This window comes from Onychostoma macrolepis, chromosome 08 (genome assembly GCF_012432095.1).
Source record: "Onychostoma macrolepis isolate SWU-2019 chromosome 08, ASM1243209v1, whole genome shotgun sequence".
NCBI classification, from domain to species: Eukaryota; Metazoa; Chordata; class Actinopteri; order Cypriniformes; family Cyprinidae; genus Onychostoma; species Onychostoma macrolepis.
The window spans coordinates 5,794,363-5,816,663 of record NC_081162.1 but is presented as its reverse complement, the minus strand read 5'-3'; the positions used below and the strand labels follow the sequence as shown (position 1 = coordinate 5,816,663).

General features: G+C 36.7%; 1 protein-coding gene across 1 annotated transcript; it reads right to left on the bottom strand.

Moving 5' to 3' along the window:
* Positions 1-933: 933 nt before the first annotated feature.
* On the bottom strand, positions 934-21,841 carry stc1 (stanniocalcin 1). Its single transcript, XM_058785221.1, has 4 exons — positions 20,417-21,841; positions 8,629-8,771; positions 7,892-8,103; positions 934-5,123 (listed from the first exon to the last, which is right to left on the bottom strand). Exons 1-4 carry the CDS (start codon positions 20,529-20,531, stop codon positions 4,841-4,843), a joined length of 753 nt encoding a protein of 250 aa, XP_058641204.1. The 5' UTR covers positions 20,532-21,841; the 3' UTR covers positions 934-4,840.
* Between the last annotated feature and the right edge of the window lie 460 nt (positions 21,842-22,301).

Sequence of the window (22,301 nt, the reverse complement as noted above, 5' to 3'; positions counted from 1 at the left end):
TGATCCTGCCACAAATATGAAAGCCCAGAATTCTCTAGAATGTCATTATATGGTGCTGTTTTAACACTTGTTATAGGAATGCAATACCTAGAAACTAGAATTAGGATTAGAGTAGAAATACTTCTGGCCATATCTGTATGTTCATAATGAACATAGATGAACAATGTTGGACTAGTCAAATTGGTCTTGATCCTTTATTTGTTGACTGGTTGATATGAAACCCAATGGTTTGTTTAAGGACAATTTCACTGATTTTCAACCAATGTTGTATTGTTATCTGTAGTATGAAGATGAAATGAAGAATACGTCTGTAAATTAAGAATATGTGTTATTTTTCCTTTAACTGCACCAAGATATTCCTGTTTATTTGTCAGCAAAAATCTACCTAATGACAAAAAATGCATTAACCGGAGGACTTTTGACAGGTTTTGTGAAAACTGCAGATTGTATTTTTGCCTTTTTATATCCCCAATTATGTACAGTCAGTTTGAGCCCAGTTTTCCTACCTTTTTTTCACTACATCCCTTTTTCATTGTTTTCTCAAGTTGTACAGCAAAAAAAAAAAAATATATATAAATTGGCTTTCTACTAAATAGACAGCCAACTTTTATTAAAACCCCATCAGCCAGCAGTAAATTACGCCTTTAAGATTGTTCTAGGATTATGCTATATCATTACTTGAGTCAATTCATTGTACCCAAGCCAAGTTTTTAATGTTGTACCAATTATAATACATGGGTTATAATAGGAGCTCATTAACTTGCTCATGATGAATGTAACAAACAACAAAGCACCTCATGCATCCAGTACTTTAGCAAATATTGGCTAATAAGAACACAAAATTAGATACCATATGCCAGATCTGATCATAGTTTATTATTACACAGTAAAAGACACATAGTTGATGTATTTGTATCTTTTTTTTTTTTTTTTTGACCTGTCAGCACAGAAAGAAACCCCAACACATATACACAAGTATATATGTATATGGGTTCAGTATAAAGTGCAAATCAATCACAAATTTCCATCATGTGTAACATTAGGGATGAAAAAAAGAGAGAATGCCTTAAATAGAATGCCTTGCAAAACAATCCTTTCCTATTTTGGTTTCATACTGCATTTGAAAAGAAAAAAAAAAAAGGAAAAAAAAAACAACAACATTGAATCTTAACATTTGAACATAAACAGGAATATGAGCAATATAAGTGGTTTCAAGTTTTGAGAGGAGAGAGTACCATACAGTTTAATGGCTTGTGTAGCCTATAGTCCTCAGGGCCCTGGATCAAAGAGGAGAAATCACCAGTTTTTGGTGAATCGGAGACAATGAAGGACCTGTTCGAACAGATCGCTTCTATTGTAGTGCATCCTGATATTTCTGGTTATGACGTATAATGACAGTTTCAGCTAAGTACTTAACTAACCTGAAACACGTCTGATTGGGACAATTTGATCACACAGAACATCATTTTCCAATCATTCCCACTCTACATTCTATATTATTTCTATAAAGCAGGCAAATAACGTTCGATTTGATTCTAAGTCTAGATGTTTCCTTGAGGCAGTGGTTATATAAACTTTAAATTTGGCAACAAGAAGGGTCAGTCTCCAAGCGCTGCTAATCCACCGTAAATCGTGATAAGGACACAATGCTGTTCAAGTTCAAATGACCAGAGGGCTGCACTAAACTTTCAGCGCCGTAGGCACCCCTTTGCACCAAATACAGACATTTGATAAAATATACATTCTCTGAAGTTTACAAAATCCATTACTTTTTGGAAAATTCTCTGAATCACAATATGAAGAAAATGGTGAGCTACATGACAGAGGCTTCCAATGAGAAAAAGCCTTATATCCACAGCAGTCTAACAATTGCATTGTAATAATTTAACAAAATAACATACATTGACATTTAAATGTACAACACCCTTTCAGTAACGGAAGAAAAGATGCGATCAGGACAAGAGTGTCCAAACCTTCCGAACAGCATTGCAACTTTAATGCTACTTAAGAGTAGTTCACCAGCATCTTTTTAAACATTAAATGTCTTTGAGCCGTGCTGAAGCAAACGTTTGCGCTCACTGCTGTTTCTTTGGAGATGGTATGGACATCTTGTTGCTGAGATACCAGAAGTGCATGAAAATGGTAATGTATAATCGAGTCACTGGTCATTTAGTTTGAAAATGTTCACATACAGTGAATGCTGGACAAACCGGTGGGATTTTAATGGAAAAAATAGCCTTAACGTAACACAATGGGGTTGGAAATCCATTTAGCAGCTTTGTTTGGTACATGTATTTCCTTGGTGTTTAATAGATTGCGATATCATACCGTATTTCCCAAACAAAAATGAAAAAAAAAAAATAATTATTCCTCACTTTGCCATTGTATCCTTGTCTGTTCAACAAGAATGCAGCAGCTACTCTGTTGTGATAGTAATAGTGATTTTATAGTGGTCCTGTGAGACGGAAAGTGCATATATTATTATAAATACACATATATACACACACACAGAAAAGGTGGTTAGAAACAGGAACGCGAAACAAAGAAATCGGGGGAAAAAACAAAGGATTACTGGGGACTGGGGATTTGATTTCATATGGGAGAAGAAAAAAAGCTACTGCTGCTTAGTCTCAAAACTTAAACGGCCCCATTTCGCTTAGGGCTCGATAGCATGGATTTTAGTTTGCAACCTTTCTAGCGATTATTGCATAGTTTGGTGAATTACTTTTAGATTTGCAGATCATTTGGTTTAAGTAAAAACAGTCATTCTGCCCTCTCCGGTTCTGCTCTCTCATTTCTCTTTGGGTCCAATTCAATCAAACTGCTGTATTATCACCACAGTACCAATATGGCGCCAGTGCGAGTTCACCATAAAACAAGCCGCTTAATGGCTAGCCTGTGTTTTTCAAACAAATCAGGACATATTAAGCGATGCAGATTGGTCGTTTGAATGGTTAAATCACTCAGTGGTGAAATGGCTTCTTTGCTATGGAATTTATTTTTGGACGGGAATAGTCAAAAAGTGGTTTTGCGGTAGTTTGATTGGATTTGGCCCTCGCTCCTCAGTCGTTCCCAAGCCAAACACTGCCCTCCAGTCTTTGCTAATCTGAACTTCCCCAAGAAGCACTTACAGAGAGATCTTCCCCATTCACCCCGGGTAAACACTCTGAGAGAAATAGGCCTTTCGGAAACGTATATTGCATAGTGTCGAGAATGTCTCCGGAAAACACTTTGCAGTGACTGCCCCAAATTAACCGCTTGTGTAAACCGCATTAACGACATTAATGAAATACTGGATGTCAATTACTTTGTTAAAGCTAACGATATATGTATATATATATATATATATATATATATATATATATATATATATATGTATACTCTATATAGCTGATTAACCCTGAATGTATACACAGCATGTGGCAATGCTTGATAAACTTTTGACAAAGTTTGCATTATAGTGGTCCCATATAACATTCACCTGACTCGTATGACCAGCGTGTTCCCCCATGACCAGCACAGAGTCATTACATGGGTCAGTCAACTCAGAATGACTAAATAAGCGTTCGATTAAATAAATTTCAAATAGCTCTCAAAAATGGACGCCTAAGCAATTAAAAAGCACTACCTATATCTGTAAACAGATGCTTGCTGAATGAACTAATATTGCCCACAGAAATGTAATAAAATAAACATTTAAATAATATAGTAAGAAAATAAATATTAATCATTCAATTCATACGTTTTTAAATAGACATCTAGGTTATTTATTTTAGTTTTTGACTCAGCGACGCTGGGAACAGCGCGCTTGAACTCACCTCTGCATGTCATATTCACCAGGGAGTAATTTGTTCATCTATCCAATAAGTTGGCCAAAATATGTGTTTAGACGTAGCGCTAATAATGCGCTCAGGGCTTAGAATTGAATTTCCTCTCAGAGTTTATTTGCACTGTACTACTTGAAAAGATAAGTAGAGAGGTGATCCAAGAGTTAAGGAAATGTTTGCGAACAGTGAAAAAAAGCTCCTGTAGGTCTACAGAATGAAGCTGAAGGAATGCAAAGAGAAGTTATCGGTCCCTTGCTGTGCATCTCAAACTCGTTTCATAAATAACATTTGGTCGTCCAGTGTGGATCACTGACATCTACTGTAGCTGTACTCGACGGCGTTTGAAGTGAACTTGAGTTTTTTGGTATTTTAATGAATTCCTGCACATCGATTTTTAAAGATCGCTCTCGCCAAATGGGAGAGTTTCACAAAAAGGCTAGTGGCAATTTGAGATTAACAGCTAAAGTAGTAGTAAAATATCTGTTAATAAATAAATAGTACACTCTTATTTCTATAACACATGCCAACTATTTCACATCAACGCTAGATTCAGTTTATATACACATACATTTTCTTTGCTGTAATCTCTGTAAGATATATTTCATATACAAATGGCTATTTATTGATTTTTTTTTTTTTTATAATATTTTCCTTTCGTTTCTAGAGATATTTTAATGGAAATAAGTCTATCTAAGAGCTCTCTACATTATGGCCTGGATGACTCCCGCTGGATTCCACGATGACCTTGACTCGACCTACAGGCCGAATTCCCCTCGAACGTGTAAAACTCGTCGAATATGAAATGATAAACATAGAATTGGACATTCGAGATATTTTCGCACTGGTGCATGCCTTTTTCCAGTTGAGAAGGAATGTGTCCCTGTATAGCCTCGGAAAATAAACCACTGTTTTGTCTTGCTTTCTTTTTTTTTTTTTTATGTGTGTGTGTTTTCACTTTGCGCTTGTGTATGTGTGCTCGGTGGCTAAGTTTGGCCTGGCAAATTGGTCTGAAGTTAAGAGCTGTCACCAATATTGCGTTTCTTGCCAAAGAGATTCGAGGCATCTCTGTTGCGTAGATTTGGCTGGTTCTTGTATCCATGGGGACTGACAGACCACCGCCACCCACCACGAGTCTCCATTCCAGTAGGTACTGCAGCAGACGGACACGGCTTGTTCTGCAGTAGCTGGAAGAGCATGGCGATCTCGGGCCCTAATCGGGTCAACAGATTTGCCCTCACCAGGTCCACCGTCTCTTCGTCACACTCCATCAAACTCTGCAGTAGTTTCCCATAAAACCTGCGGTGAGACAGGGAAAACTCATGTTGAGCCAGTGCGTCAACAAATTAGCGAGTTAAGCAGTATTAGAAAGCTACAGACAGTGCTGCGAATGCTCAGTTTTAAGACCATTTATATTTTTTGAATGCCTCACAAATTATTTTTTACAATGTTGGTTGCTGCCACAAAATGGTGTCTGACTTCAAGCAAGCTCATGATAGATAACAATTAAGGATTACTATCAACTTTATTACCTGAACTTGAATTCCGGAAATGTTGGGACGTTTTTTTAAATTTGAATAAAATGAAAACTAAAAGAATTTCAAATCACATGCACCAATATTTTATTCACAATAGAACATAGATAATATAACAAATGTTTAAACTGAGAAATTTTACAATTTTATGCACAAAATGAAGACCACGGGCATCCAACAAAGGTCTTCGGTGTCCCTTACACACAGAGATTTCTCCAGTTTCTCTGAATCTTTTGATGATGTTATGCACTGTAGATGATGAGATTTGCAAAACCTTTACAATTTGACGTTGAGGAACGTTGTTTTTAAAGTATTCCACAATCTTTTTACGCACTCTTTCACAAACAGGAGAGCCTCCGCCCATCTTTACTTCTGAGAGACTCTGCCTCTCTAAGACATACCTTTTATAGATAATCATGTTACAGACCTGATGTCAATTAACTTAATTAGTTGCTAGATGTTCTCCCAGCTGAATCTTTTTAAAATTGCTTGCTTTTTCAGCCCTTTGTTGCCCCAGTGGCAACTTTTTTGAGAGCTGTAGCAGGCATCAAATTTGAAATGAGCTCATTTAGTGGATAAAAGTGTAAAATTTCTCAGTTTGAACATTTGTTATGTTCTCTATGTTCTATTGTGAATAAAATATTGGCTCATGTGATTTGAAAGTCTTTTAGTTTTCATTTTATTCAAATTAAAATACGTCCCAACATTTCCAGAATTCGGGTTGTAAAAAGTTGCTGAGACTCCACTGTTTCGACTATTTTATGCTTATTTTTACTTATTTCTACTTATTTCAACTTTTGAATTTGTACTTAGGAACACGTGAATGAAAATGCTTGATTAATCGCAATTAATCGATTTGACAGCCCTAAAACCAAATGCAAGTAGCTGTTTTTTGACCCTCTTAAGTAAGTACATCTTTATATGCAATTTAATAATTATTTCTATTGTCTTTGAAATATGTTTCAAAATACTAAAATGTGTTGCTGAATGTACAGTACAGACAAGCATTTATGGTAACTAAATATTAGTGGTGGGCATAGATTAATTTTTTTAATCTAGATTAATCTCACTGTAATCTTGGAATTAATCTAGATTAATCTAGATTAAAATGGCTCATTTGAATTCTGCCAAGTAGATCAGAATAAGTTTACTACTAGTAGTAAACAACTACCAGTCATCAAGAATTTAATATTGATAATAACATCGAAGACATTGTATGATTATTCCTTAAAGATAAGGTTTTAATAGTTTTAGTAGTAGTAGCCTATTACGTTCTGCCCAATGTCTTCAAGTGAAACCGAACTTTTATTTTGACGGGTTGCCGTGAGGATAGTTTTTCTCAAATGAAACGCTCGAATGCTCATGAAGTATTTATGTCCTTAGTGAGATGACAGACGTTAATATCACCGCAAGCGTCACGCGGTCTTCTGTATGAGTAGTGAACAAACCCGTGCATCTGCGCCATACATTAACACAGAGACACACAGAAGTCATATTTAAATAGACGTTTTGCGGCTTAATATTTACAAATAAGAGTGGGAGTGTGCTCACTTGTGTGTGCGCCACGCTTGTTTGTGTGTGTTTGTGTGTGTGTGTGTGTGTGCGAACCGGGGCGGAACTCCGCTGTGTGCGAGGTACAGAGAGCGTGACCATGTAACATAGAGACAGAAATGACTTGCCGATTTCCATTGGGAAGCTTCTTAAAAATAAATTTTCCCTGAAGCAAACCCGGCGGCTTTATAGCTGCATCCATGTTAGCACGCATACACACAGGTTCAAGACTCGCTCGCCCCTACAGTGCAATTCGCTAGGTATACATCCGCTAAAATATCGAGGTGAAAGTCATCATAGCTTGCGTAGTATAGACCCAGCTCCCAACCCAACTTTGAGAATAGATTAACGGCGATATTTTTTTTATCGCCCGATAAGAGTCTCACGTTAACGCAGCACGTTAACGCCGATAACGGCCCACCACTACTAAATATATTTTAATGTAATTTCTGTTGAAACTTCTGTGTATTTTTTGTCAATTTAACTTATATTCACTTTAAATGTAATATTGAATGACACACTACAGTTAAATATATAATCTTTACATGTGCTTTAGTATGTTAGTCAACACATCCAAATAAGTTTACTTTTTATATCATGACGAAAGTTTATTACTAATGAATGATGACTGATTTCAAATCTAATTTTAAGTAAAACTTTTAATTTCAGCTGATTAAAAGTGCACATTTTAAAGTCTACTTAAGTTGTGTTCAGAAACATAGTCATGAATGTGTACTCTCTATATACTTAAGTGGCTTTTATTTCAGTAATATTATATTATCTGCAGGTACATTTAAAAAAACAAAGAAACAAACAAACAAAAAAAACCCTTAATGTTTTATACTTTCAAATATTTACCTAATATAACTGATTCTTTAGTTCCCAAATCTAGCGTGATAGTTTGGTCAACAACACTGAAACCCTTTTTGTGTTTTTGTGCACACCCAAAGATTAAATATTTTCATCTTGTTCATAAGATACCTGTTGGGGAAGTGGCTGGGAAGCTGAGCCACCTCTGCAATGGCTTCTGGGTTTGATTTGGCCACTGTACAAATATCCAGCTTGCTGTAACACTCCTCTTGAACCTCCGAAATCATCCTCTGGAAGGTGGAACACCGTCTGACTGTTAGAAAGATCTTGGAAGTGATGCCATTGGCAATGCACTTCAAGCTTTCTTTCACAAAAGCCTTGCCCTGCAAAATGAACAGGAAACCATATGTCAAGCACAGGCCTGAACTGTGACTTCAGTCCATCTTATAATTAATTGGAACCTTGGCCACTAAAAAGTAGTAATGGTTCTCAAACAACTCATTCTTTTGAACCAGTTCTTTTAATGATTCATTCAAATAAATTTGCAAAGTATTAACTTGATAATAAGAACTTTGGTAAAATTAACTTTGGTAAAATTAGTGGTCAGCTCACTAAGGCAACATTTATTGTGTTATAATGTGAGTCTATATAAGACCATCAATTAAGAAAGCGTTTATGAATCACTTTGTAATAAGAACTTTTGAAAAGATTAGCTCCCATCGGCCCTTTCAGATCTCAGTGGAATTCAACCGCATTCATTTGACAGGATTCATCCAATCCCATTGCTTCTTAGCTTCCTACTGTCTGCTGAAAAGGCGCCTTTGACTTCAATAGGATATTGTATATCCATTGATGAACTGATATATCTTTATTGTTCTTTGGCTTGAATTGTATACAAACGTACATACCTGAGTGTCGAATTTAGCAGCACTGTAGAGAAAGGACTTGCAGATGTCGTGCATGCCATCTGTGTCACACGTTGAGTTTTCAAGACAGGCGAAGGCACCACAGCCCACCTGGAGCGCACTGTTCAAGCAGCGCGCCACATCCGCTGCAAAAACAAAATCACCGTAAGATTTGACAAGAACATTAGCAGAATCTAAAGAGCAGTCTTGAGCACATTTCTTCTTTTTATAAGCATAAATGTACATCTAGTAATATTTGTCAAGTCCAAACCCAATTTGGCAATTCAATATATATTCTATGATATATATGTATAGGTACCCATATAGAATTATACCTGAACTCAAAGACCTGAACCAACCCACCAGCTATGAGGTGATTCACAACAGTACAAACTTTAAATTTGACCCCAAAAATGTGGTGGTAACACTTTAAGTTAAGTACCAACTAGTTGCTTACTAGCATGCTTATTATTAGCATATTGGCTGTTTATTAGTACTTATAAAGCACATATTATATAAAATATAAAATAAAGTGTTACAAATGAAAGTTCATGAAAATTGGACAAAAACACAAAGGTATAAGACTATGTAGTAGTTTTACTGAGGGAAATAACTACAATTGCATGAAGCATTGCGAATGACAATCAAATTAAAAATGATGGAAAAATATAAAACTATTCATTTAAAGTTGTTTATTGTATCTATAGAAGCAATGTATTTTAATTTTATTCCAAAATATGCAAATGCTTATGTATTTTGAGAACGTAGGGAGACCAACTCAATTTGGTCATTTGAGGTGCTTCACAGGAGTGGGCTAAAGAGCTTGTTTGGCGTGATTTGCTCGCTGTGACTTTCTGATTGGTGGAATTTTCTTTAGTATTACAGCATTGGTAATGCAGTTTTTCACCATGAATTCCACTATTAAACAGGATTATTTTAAAAATAAGTTCAGTTAACACTAACAGATGGGTTCAACAAAAACATATGCAATCAATTAACAACCTCAGAGTTAATTGACTGTACAACATGGCTGTCTTTAAAGGTTGATCAGTTATTGATAAAAAATCTATTTCCCTATGGAGAACATGAATGGAGTTTTGACTTCTGGAACATAACTGCTGTACTCAATATCAGTCCATAAAAGCTGTGAATGCTTTGCATACTCAAGACATTTGAGAGAATGAGTTTGGGGACTGGCTTAGTAATATAAACATTACTATAAATTCCCTCGTCATTTGAGGTGTAATATAAATCTGACATAATAAAATTATGGGAATATGTAACTGTACGTGAATTGTTTGACAAACAACGGCAATTTTCTGCAAATAAGTTACAGAGAGATTTGGGTCATTATTGTTCCATGTTGCCATTGGTTTGTTGGCATGTGGGTGATTTCATGCACGAGGAAAGCGGTCTGCAATTATTAACCCCCAAAAGAACTTGTTGCCAAATTTTGATTACCAAAAACATCGGAACCCAAAAACCTAAAGTCCGAAAACATATAATTTTTTGACACTGACAAAGTATGCTGAATGTACACATTATTTGGCAACATGCTTGAGCAAACTAATGAAACTGAACATTTCTGAGGACTTTTTTTCCATTTGTTTTGCTTGCTTGACAAAAAATATTTCAGATTCTGTAATATTTCTCACTCACTAATCCATCCATTGGATTCTCCTCTCGGTCGTTGAAACAAACAAACTTCCTTCTACGACTTGGACAGTTAAGTTTGCACTTTCTCAAAGATCTGGAGAAAAGCCACTGAGGGTTGTTGAGGGAACAGTCTTTGGAGACGGTCTGGACTCCCAGTGTGAGGAGCGGGGCAGTTAATGCTGGAACATATTCTCATGGGAAATGATTTAAGGAGAAACACATTGTGTGTAGTAGCAATGAACTTGTGAAACCATTTAGGCAAGATAATTATTCCTCACCTTGCTTACAAGTGAACACCAGATCATTTTTAAGGGGACACTTTCTCATTATCACCTCCCAGCCCATGAGATGTTTAAATACCACTTGGTCTGGGGGAACTATTGTACAAATGGTAACAAATACTAGGATTTTATGTGTGAGTTTCCATTCAATTTTGATAGCAAGCCAAATTTTGACTTAAAATGACAAATAACAACAAGCTTGACTAGCCACTTGACACCCTGTAATATATAGCAACTGAGCCAAGCATTGGCGTCATTACTCCACTCCACTCTCTGCCATAAATTTTATGGGTATTCCAGCCATTTTTCTCTTCTTGGAACTGTGACCCACTGAATGAAGAATATCCACAGCAGGCCTTGTGGGGTTCTTGTGGTAGTCTGGGCATTTTGTGTCCTGTGTTTGCCCCCGTAGTCAGGGAGTGACAGAGAGGGGTGTAGGGCATGTGTGCCATGCTGTATTGGGTTCTGCTGACTGTCTTTTTTTGGCAATTGTTTCCATTACCCTGACATGTGACAAGACAATAACTTTCAGCGGGTTGACTAAGAGAGCCAAACCACCACCTCCAACAGTTCCACGCCAAAGACTATAAACGCTTTGCCGCACAAACTTGTAGCCTGCAGGGCCGGGATCCCACGCCACGCCGAGAAGTAACCTCAAGGGTGTGTGTGTGTGTGAGAGAGAGAGAGAGAGAGAGAGGCTGTTGTTGCTACACACTCACTTTACTGTATCTGAAGGAAAATAGGCTGTGTGTTGCTGTGTCAATGCTCCTGGCAAAAGGCAGACTTCTGAAATAACCAGAAACCCCCCAAATGTCATGCAATGAATATGTCTATTGTCCATAGGAGCAGGTTAGGGCAAGATCTCAGATGTACATTCTGTTAAGGCCATTTGCTCATTGTGCACATTAATGGAAAATCCTGGGTTCAATAAAAGTTAAACTCTATTGACAGCACTTGTGGCACAATGTCGATTACCGCAAAATATAATATCGACTTGTCCGTGATTATCTGTATAAAAAGCATAAATAAGGGTTACAGTGAGATTCTTACAATGGAAGTGAATGAGGCCAATCTGCAGATGTTAGGTTAGCCTCAAGATGTAAACAATATGTTAGCATGAATTTGTTGTGAAAAACGTTCTTGTGTGTGTTGTGTCCAATTCAAAAACTTTGTTACCAAGACAATGTAATGGCCAGCCCCCCAAAATGACCATACAAAAGAAGAAAACAACTTTACTGCTTAAATAAAACACATTATAACAGATCAATTAATGTAAGTGCTTTTTTATTGATAAAAAAATTGTCTCCCTATCTATTTTTATTGTAAGTGACTCCACATAACCATAATAGATAAAAAAGTCATTATTTTATAAATAATATTAATAAATAATAATATTATAAAAATAAAATAATAAGAAGAAACAAATGGCAGGGACATGTCAAAATTATTTCCACATAAAGCATTTTACAATGATGGTTAAGCACTGGTTTAAAATAAATCATAGTTGTATGCATGTTTAACAAACTTTAATTAATTGTTATATTGTATGTTTTTTCTAATTATATGTTACCAGGGTTGGGAGTAACCTTAAAATAAGTCATTAGAAATTATTATTATTATTATTATATTTTTTATTATTTTATTGTATTTATTTATTTATTTTTTAGGAAATGTTGAGATGCAAATTAGCATATGCTATGCTCTCTATGTACAATGCATATTTTTCAGCTTCTTCTGGCTGGAATCATGATTTTTGTACCATCCATATCTAAGTAAAATGAAAAGAAAAAAAAGTGACATTGCATTATTTTGCATTAAAATAGCTGAGTTGAATGATAAAAAAAAAAATTAAAATAAATTAAAAAAATTAAGTTTTTGATATCCGATTTCTTCTACAGACAGTAAAAAAAAATATGGTCTAGTGCCAGATGGTCTCCCAACCTGGTCAAGCTGGTGTTTAGCGGGTTTAAATGAGTGTTCTGTTGGTCTCACAGTCTAATTAGCTAAAAGATGCCCAAACCCCTCTAAAACCAGCTAACAAACCAGTCTGGGAGACCAACTAAGACCATCAAACAAGCTTAGGCTGTTTTTTCTCCCAGAATGGACCCTACTACACATGTTTCCTCAACAATATCTCAAACTGTGCTGTGCTTTGCCGTGAAACAAAAATACTAAAACCAGAAATCGCAATACAAACTTAGGTGTTTGTCATCAAATTCTTCCAAGAATTAATCATTCGTGCAGTTCAAATTAATATTGTTGTTGTTTCTATTTTCAGTCTTCCAAAGGAATTTAAGGAGAAGCATCCAAGACAAAGTTGATACTTCAGCAAAACGCAACTGAGAACTCTATTACATCGCCTGAGCTATGAAAGAGTCATAAAAATGATAAACATCTTAATTTTAATACCAAATACAACTGTATCACTTTCCTACACTTGCCGTTAGCCTCGGGACAAGTGAGGGTGAAATGTTTCCATGACTGGCCTCCCTTATCAGTGGAACAGTTTTCCTTGTGAATACATGACTAGAAGTTGTTCTGCTTCACTTTTCTCAGAATCAGGGGAAAATTGTACCATGGTGTGAACGAAATCATGTGCTCTAAGTTGAGGTGTCTTGCCAGCCCGATCTCACGGCAATTCGTACATATTTTACGAGGTGGCTAATTCGTACAAATTCGTACGACCTCACTCGTACAAATTCATACGATTTTTGCTAAATCGTACATATTTTACGAGTTGCCAATTCATATGAATTTGTACGAATGACCTACACCTAACCCCGCCCCTAAACCTACCTGTCACTGGGGTTTAGAGAAATCGTGCAAAATTGTATGAGTGAGGTCGTACGAATTAGCAACCTCGTAAAACATGTACGAATTGCCGTGAGATAGTGTTGGTCTTGCTGATCCAAGTCTTAGCCTTGGGGTACTTTGAGATTAGTTCCGTGAAAAAGAAGTGTGCTTAATTGTATTGAATGTACACTTGTAGTGTACTTTGAATCTTAAAAGTATAATATTAATGAAATAAAAGGCCACTTAAATTTACTTAAAGAGAGGCACTTTCATCACTATGTTTCTTAACACACTTAAGTATACTTAAAAAGGCACTTTGTAATAATGTCAAATTAAATATCTTACTTTAAAGTGCATTTAAAATCTGTATGTTTAATATTTTGTGGCGCTTTAAAGAAGTGCACTTATTTTAATGTGTTGCTTAACATACTAAAGAACATGTGAAGTATCTGATTATAATTTCAAAAGTAGTATGTTATTCAATATTTTATTTACAAAAGTTAATATATCATCATTGCAAAAAAACATAAAAAAAAGCCTTGCCGACACACTTTCCCTCTTATAACGCCATAAGAACAGCAAAATCAGAGTAATTTCGTTTGTTTTTGATGTACCATAAAGATGTACTTAAGTCCTACTAAAATGAATTAAAAAAACATGCAATAAGTGTCCAATGCAATAAATGTCCAAAAACACTTTATTAAATAGTATATTCTTTTAAACTTGATTATTTTCGTATTAAGTACTCTATTAAAAAGTGTACTTTTTTTGTATCTTTAAGGCTATTTTTCATTCAAATGTATGATGAAGCCAAATCAAACAAACAAAATTACTCTGATCTTGCTGCTCTTATGGCGTTATAAGAGGGAAAGTGTGTAGGCAAGGCTTTTTTTGTATCATCGGACACCCCCTAGACGTCATCAGTAACCTTACAAGGCAAAATAGAGTTACAGATGAATTGGGCCACACAGTTCAGGGGCTGTCCCTTCACTTACACTGCACGCGGCTGAGAAGAGATGTAAAATATGGGTTTGATATTGCGTTTGATGCTTTCATAGAGCACTTATTGTATTGTGGTGGGAAAACAGGCATGATGATTAGACATATTGTGACTAATGAAACTTGAATACGGCTTGGCCGGCTCACTCTAATAATTTTGAGGGTACTGCGATGGGCCTCGACAGGTCAGGACTCATTTGAAATTCAAGAAAACACATCAATAGACAATGCACAGTCTTGTGTTTGCTTTCTCTCTTACTCACTCGTGTATCATCAAGTGCTGTAAAACCTCAACTGGGTAAGTTATCAGAGACCCTATATACGGTTCTCGACAGGTGATATTACACTTTTCCACACATACTAATAGGATGAATTGTTGGAATGAATAATTCATTTTCTACACTTACATAGCTACCTGTTCAGATTTCAACTTGCGGAGCGCGTGACCCTGACTTGAACCTGTGGCCCTTGAGAATCAGTGTTTCACACCAGACTGTAATGCATGACTCAGCTAGACCTCGCAGATTTGGAGACGACACTGCAATTGTCTTAATATGTCAGGGAGAGTTCATTCATTTACAATTGGACTTTTTCATTATCTGAAGATCCCATCTGTGGTTTTATCATATTCTCATTAAAGGGATTGTTCACCCAAAAATGAAAATTCTGTCATCATTTACTCACCCTCAAGTTGTTCCAAACCTGTATGAGTTTCATTCTTCTCCTGAGACCAAAAGAAAATATTTTGAAGAATGTTTGAACGAAACAGTTGATGGTCGCCACTGACTTGCTATAGTAGTCAATGAGGACCAGAAACTCGGTAACTAACATTATTCTTTAATGTTTAACAGAAGAAAGGAACTTATACAGGTTTGGAGCAGATTTTTCATTTTTTGGTGAACTACCCCTTGAACTAGAAACAAAAGCTGTCACTGGGACAGTTTCCAAAAGCTACACCTTTGTACCTTATTGACCCATAACGGTGCATTTTAGTACCTTAAAGGTACATTTCAGCATCTGAAGTGTACATACAGTGGGGAAAAAATTATTTGATCCCCTGCTGATTTTGTACGTTTGCCCACTGACAAAGAAATGATCATTATATAATTTTAATGGTAGGTTTATTTGAACAGTGAGAGACTATAAAACAACACAAATCCAGAAAAATGCATTTCAAAAAAGTTATAAATTGATTTGCATTTTAATGAGTGAAATTAGTATTTGACCCCTTCGCAAAACATGACTTAGTACTTGGTGGCAAAACCCTTGTTGGCAATCACAGAGGTCAGACGTTTCTTGTAGTTGGCCACCAGGTTTGCACACGTCTCAGGAGGGATTTTGTCCCACTCCTCTTTGCAGATCCTCTCCAAGTCATTAAGGTTTCGAGGCTGACGTTTGGCAGCTCCAACCTTCAGCTCCCTCCACAGAGTTTCTATGGGATTAAGGTCTGGAGACTGGTGGACACTCCAGGACCTTAATGTGCTTCTTTTTGAGCCACTCCTTTGTTGCCTTGGCCATGTGTTTTGGGTCATTGTCATGCTGAAATACACATCTACGACCCATTTTCAATGCCCTGGCTGGCTTCAATGCCCTGACGGTACATGGCCCTGTCCATCGTCCCTTTGATGCGGTGCAGTTGTCCTGTCCCCTTAGCAGAAAAACACCCCCAAAGCATAATGTTTCCACCTCCATGTTTGACGGTGGGGATGGTGTTCTTGGGGTCATAGGCAGCATTCCTCCTCCTCCAAACACAGCAAGTTGAGTTGATGCCAAAGAGCTGGATTTTGGTCTTCTGACCACAACACTTTCACCCAATTCTCCTCTGAATCACTGGCAAACTTTAGACAGGCTGTACATGTGCTTTCTTGAGCAGGGGACCTTGTAGGCACTGCAGGATTTCAGTCCTTCACGGCGTAGTGTTACCAATTGTTTTCTTGGTGACTATGGTCCCAGCTGCCTTGAGATCATTGACAAGATCCTCCCGTGTAGTTCTGGGCTGATTCCTCATGTTCTCATGATCTTTGAAACTCCACGAGGTGAGATCTTGCATGGAGCCCCAGTCCAAGGGAGATTGACATTTATTTTGTGCTTCTTCCATTTGCGAATAATCACACCAACTGTTGTCACCTTCTCACCAAGATGTTTGGCGATGGTCTTGTAGCCCATTCCAGCCTTGTGTAGGTCTACAGTCTTGTCCCTGACATCCTTGTACAGCTCTTTGGTGTTGGCCATGGTGGAGAGTTTGGAATCTGATTGATTGATTGCTTCTGTGGACAGGTTGTCTTTTATACTGGTAACAAGCTGAGATAAGGAGCACTCCCTTTAAGAGAGTGCTCCTAATCTCAGCTCCTTACCTGTATAAAAGACACCTGGGAGCCAGAAATCTTGCTGATTGATAGGGGATCGAATACTTATTTCACTCATTAAAATGCAATAAAAATACATACAATTTTTTTGTTGTTGTTGTTATTCTGTCTCTCACTGTTCAAATAAACCTACCATTAAAATTATAGACTGATCATTTCTTTGTCAGTGGGCAAACGTACAAAATCAGAAGGGGATCAAATAATCCCCCCTCCCCCCACTGTATTAGCACCTAAATGGTACATATTAGTACCTTTTGAAAAGGTACCGCCAAAGTGACAGCTTTTGTACCTTTTTCTTTTTCTTTTTCTGAGAGTGCATACATTATACATAGTGTTGGGTTGATTATTTAAAAAATGCAATCTATTACTGATTACATGATGAAAACTGTAGTTAGTAAAGTAATATAGGTTACTCATTTTAGGCAATGCATTCTGACTATTTTTTGGATTACTTTTAGATTACTTTTTGATCAAACCTTTAAGCGTACCATATTAATATAAAAACAACAAGAAAGAGCATCTTAAAATGCATTAAACATTACATCAGTGAGTTGATAAAAAGCTAATAATGAATGAAATCGTAAATAAACACTAGAACACTAAAAATACAAATAGTTTTATTTTTTTACCTAGATGTCAATGGGACCATTAACCGATATCAGAGAACATGCAAATGTGTTGTTAAATTTTGGGAAATATTAACTTCCTCAGAAATATTTCAAATGTATTTATTTAAACAACATTTGTTATTATAGTCAAAACTAAATTATAGGATTTTTAGAAAGTAAAATTTAAAAGAACAATTAAGGAGAATCAATAAATTATGAATAATTTACTGCCATTGTGTGAATAATATGTAATAATTTAATAAAAAAATAAATGTAACTGTAGTCTAATTATGGCCATTTTAAAATGTAATATAATCTAAGTTCAAGTGCTTAATTTTTGGAAATCTGATTACGTAATACAGATTACTTGTAATCAGTTACTACCCAGCTCTGATTATATGTACGAATATTTGCATTGCTTTGACTGTTCTCTGTAGACCCCACCTTCTCGCATGCTACAATTGGTCAATTTATTACAACGCCTACATGCTACTGGTCAACTTTGACTACAAAGCTAAAACCTGGACATATGAGGCAATTTAGAAATGCAGGCCATGCATGTTCAGGAAAAAGAGGAGGTATGTTCACCCTATCATCAACTTACAACTGATGACGGCACTGACACTGAAACGTCTTCAGACAATGAGAGATAAAGTCCAGTTGTAAATGAATGAACCCCACAAATAGAAATATCAATGATTTTTAAAGTTCCAGATTTTTGGTTTCAGCTTTAAGAACTGAAATGTAAAATATATCCTTTTTAGGGTAAAAAAAATACCCATTAATACCCTTTTGTTTCGTAAAGTATATACTGTTCATTTTGCTCTTTTGGAATTATTAGTGCACCACTGTCTCTTTGTCTCAAAAGCACTGAGTCAGTACATGTCTCCCTGGCAACTAAGTACAACAGGAAGTTATGCAAATACCAAGTGGAGTTTGACAAAGGTTTTCACGTTCCGACCAGAGACAGAACGGAACTGAGTGTCCCACACCACACACAGATCCACTATTTGACACTTGGGCGAGTTTTTCTCTGCAGCATATTAATTACTGACTTCATTCAAGACAAAGGAAGAACCTTTTGTAACACTGACACCAGATCTTCAGTTTCAATATAATGAGCAGCAGGTCAGAACAATTCATCATCTTTAAAAGTGTTGGGTCCTTTCAGGTGCACACAATGTCATTTAAAGCATCCATTGTGTATAGTCCATTAAAAGTTAGTGTAAGCGAGCTGCCCACCCTCTAGTTCTCTACCTGTATAACCTGTCATTTTCAAATGAACCTGAAGACCTCTGTTAACAGGTTCAGGTGTATGCGATCAGAGCTGGAATATGAAGCGTGACAGTATGACCTCACTCGGGAAAGCCTTTCATATACAAACCACTCACAACAAACTACATCGGGAATGGTACAATGCTTTTTATATATTTAGAAAGTACTGTAGTGCTTTAAATGTATGTGGACATTTTTTAAAAACATTTCTGCTGGGTAAAAGAGGGTTTAACTATATCACCTTTGGAATTTCACTCTTTGTTCATATTAAAATTTGTGCAGATTTTGAATGATCTACATCGATAAATCTACCTGTCCAATATGATGCCAGAACTAAAAATACAGTAATCCAGAAAAAAACAAAACACTATTTTATTTACATTAACTTGGAAGCTGTGGTTGTAAAGCATATCAGAGAGTAAAAAAAAAAAATATATATATAGTAATGATATCATTAAATGATATAGTGTCAATATACCAACCTATTCAAGCTATTGGAATCTGTTACTGTAAAATGTGGTAATAACATAATGCAATACCACATGATGACTGAAAAAACATAAAAATTGGCAACTGTAGCTAACAATAACATTAAGACAGAACCAGTGTCACCCACACAAATGCAAAACACCAGTAACTGAGTAACACACAAAATGATCCAATTATCACACAAGCAAGAACGCTGTAGTAGTGAATATCAGCATGACTGTAATTTCCTGTGATTACAAAGCCATACTGATATTCAGCGCACAGCAAGAGGTTAATATTCATTTTTAATACAGAATTTGGCTAATTATGTTCTATCCGACAATAAAAATAGCTACAAAAGGAGCTAAAGCATAAAGCTTTGCATGTTGAAGCCCACTCAGCATAATAGGCAAATGGAGTGATTTTATGCCCCAGTGCTGTTATATGAAATATCAACACTCTTAGTTATATGTTCATCAAATCGGATTAAAGGACTGGACAATCTAAACAAATTTGATGGTTTGCAAAAGGATTTCAATAAATTTTACGATTCGTATTTTGTTCCTACATATACAGATTTAAAAAAAAAAAAATCATTCTTCAAAGTTGTAAATAAAACAAAGATTACTGAAGTGCATTTTACAAAAAAATAAAATAATTTATTGTTACTTGACCTTTCTTTGTAATTAAATGTGAACTGTGTGAGCCATTTCTGAGTGAAATTTGTTTCTACACGTTTTTGTTTTCAAGTATATGTGTAATAAGCATAATTTTATTGTATTGCCTTGTTCAATTTAATTTGACTTGTCAGGACAAATTAAAATACAATGAATTTTAACAGTATTTAAAAGAGTGTGTATTGTCTTGTTAAATATAGCCTACACGTTCTTTTCAATTATAAGGCAATTCATAGTTTTACTTCTAATTATGTATTAATTTGTTCCATTTTTACATTAAAAGTACCGTCTTTAAAAGGTCTAATACTATTTTCACGGTATGTGGTAAGGTAACCAACGAACAGGTTTTTACTCTAGCATTTTCTCCTCAACGTAGAAACTCCTGCATGCTTTTGAGGCTGGAAGCGGCCGCGGAATCATCATTCACATTCATTCATCGCGCTCAATGCATCACAAGAAGCTCATCATGAGCTATGATGAGTCCCTCATATGCAGGTCAGAGGATGAACGTGATATTCACTGTTACATCTGTCACAGAGCAGCTCAACAGACGCATTGGATGAGAGCTCATCCTAGAAGAGATGACAGCTCTCATATGATCTACCCTACACCGATGCATGCGTGTCTGCACACAACCGGCTCATCATTCCCGAACGCTTCCTACTTACAGGGGCTGTTGTGGGAGAAGCGTGCTCTCCTGGGCGAGTAGGATTCGTTCTGATCCAGTTCATACGCGGAGGCGATGAGCACGGCGAGCAGCAAAAGTCCGGTCCTTGGCGGCATCTCTCACTAAATGACACTGGGGCTTTTATGAAGGGCAATAAAAGAGGATTTCCTTTATGTCTTGCGCGCTGTGCGGTGCGTCTTCTTGGCGACTTCGTTGAGGAAATGCGTGTGATGTGGGCAGTATCATGAAGGCTCTGTCTGTCCGGCTGATCTCTTCAGCAATTTCTTCTTCCAGCCGCGTGCATGACAGGAGCGCAGGTCGCCCTTTATATGTGCCCGAGCATCACGAGCTCGCCGCTCAGCCCAATCACATCACAGCAGGCGCTCTAACACAGCCTCAGCTCAAACTTTCATTCATTGATCCGTAGCATTTAAATGGGCTTCTCGTATGGCGTAAAGTTTGCTGTTGCTTTTAACTTGGGAAAGGCGATTGGGAAAACGCTCATATCTGCTCACTGTTGTCATATACAAATATACGCGTCCACTTCAAAGAGCGCGTCGTATATTTGATCCTTCATAACGTCACAAACGGATCTCACGCGCGCTCCGGTTCAACTTCACCCTACTGAACGAAAAAAAAAAGAAAAAAAAAGAGAGCTAAAAGTGCAAGAACCCCTCTGAAACCAGCAACCAGACAGCACATCTAAACATTGCTTACTATTTATCACAGCTACATCAACCACTTTCTATGCATAGGCTACAACAATCCGCGTGATTTAGATGCTCTGGCCAAGCTGGTTCCCTTAAAAATGACCAGCATCTGGCATATCCTCATAATGTAGGCTACTTCTCAAAAAACTGAGATTTATGTCACTTTAAATGAGTAAATCGGTCTATTAAATAATATGACATCCATATGACCCCAGTCCTGTTAGTCTAACGAACTCAAGTCTGATCACGCAAGTCTGAAAACTTTCTCTACGTACAAAAATCAGCATTTTAAACCTGATTTAGATGTTTTGACCAAGTTGGTTCCCTCACAAATGACCAAACTACTTTAAAACCAGCGTCTGGCACATCCTCATAATGTACTAGGCAACTCAAAAAAACTGAGATTTATGTCATTTTAAATGACTAAACTGGTCTGTTAAATAATGTGGCATCCATATGACCCCCAGTCCTAATTCTAAATCTCATTACTGGCCTTGGCAAATGACAGTTTGTTTTTCTTTATCTTTTTGTTTCATTCAGTAATCCTTGTAAGTGTTATATTTCAACTGTCTGCTAAAGCGTTACCACAGGATCGCGTTTTAGTCAAATGTATTGCGTTCTTTGTTTTTCTTAAATGTCTTTGAGAAATAACATTTGAAGTTATTCAAATGACCCGCATTTTTATCGCTTTGGCATTTTGATGGACCCTCTGCAATAATGCCGCTATTGTTGGCGAAGCGGGCGGAATCGTCTCTAGCTGACAGATAAACTACGCAGTTATTGACACAAATCATGCAGCGTATGGAAAGCATCACTGTGTTGACTTTGTGCGTCTCGCAACTCTCGTCCTCGAGCTCGCGCAGGGCGCACGTGCAGAAGCGCACGCGTAATGTGACACTGAAGTACGTGCGTGAACAATTGCCCAATCAACACAGTCATGTTTAAGTGAGACATCTGCTCACTTTTAGCCTTGAAGAAAGGAAAAGAGCAGTATTTTATTCTGAACACCATTTAATTCCTAAAGGGAAGTTCAATAAATGAGCGTCTTGTTGCAACTGAGGCTGGGGCTAGTTGTCACACTTTTTTTTACTTTTTATGCCTATTCATGTTTTTCAATACTATTTAAACTGAAAAACAAGCATGCAACACAAAACAGATGAGGGGAAAAATGTAAAA

Bases quoted from the DNA above. Each gene is read 5' to 3' on its own strand.
- stc1 (XM_058785221.1), bottom strand. From the start codon at position 20,531: ATGCCGCCAAGGACCGGACTTTTGCTGCTCGCCGTGCTCATCGCCTCC. The intron at 8,104-8,628 runs GTATGTACGTTT...TTCATTTTGCAG, and splicing joins CTGCTAAATTCGACACTCAG to GGCAAGGCTTTTGTGAAAGA. The intron at 5,124-7,891 runs GTATCTTATGAA...GTCTCACCGCAG, and splicing joins CCCAGCCACTTCCCCAACAG to GTTTTATGGGAAACTACTGC.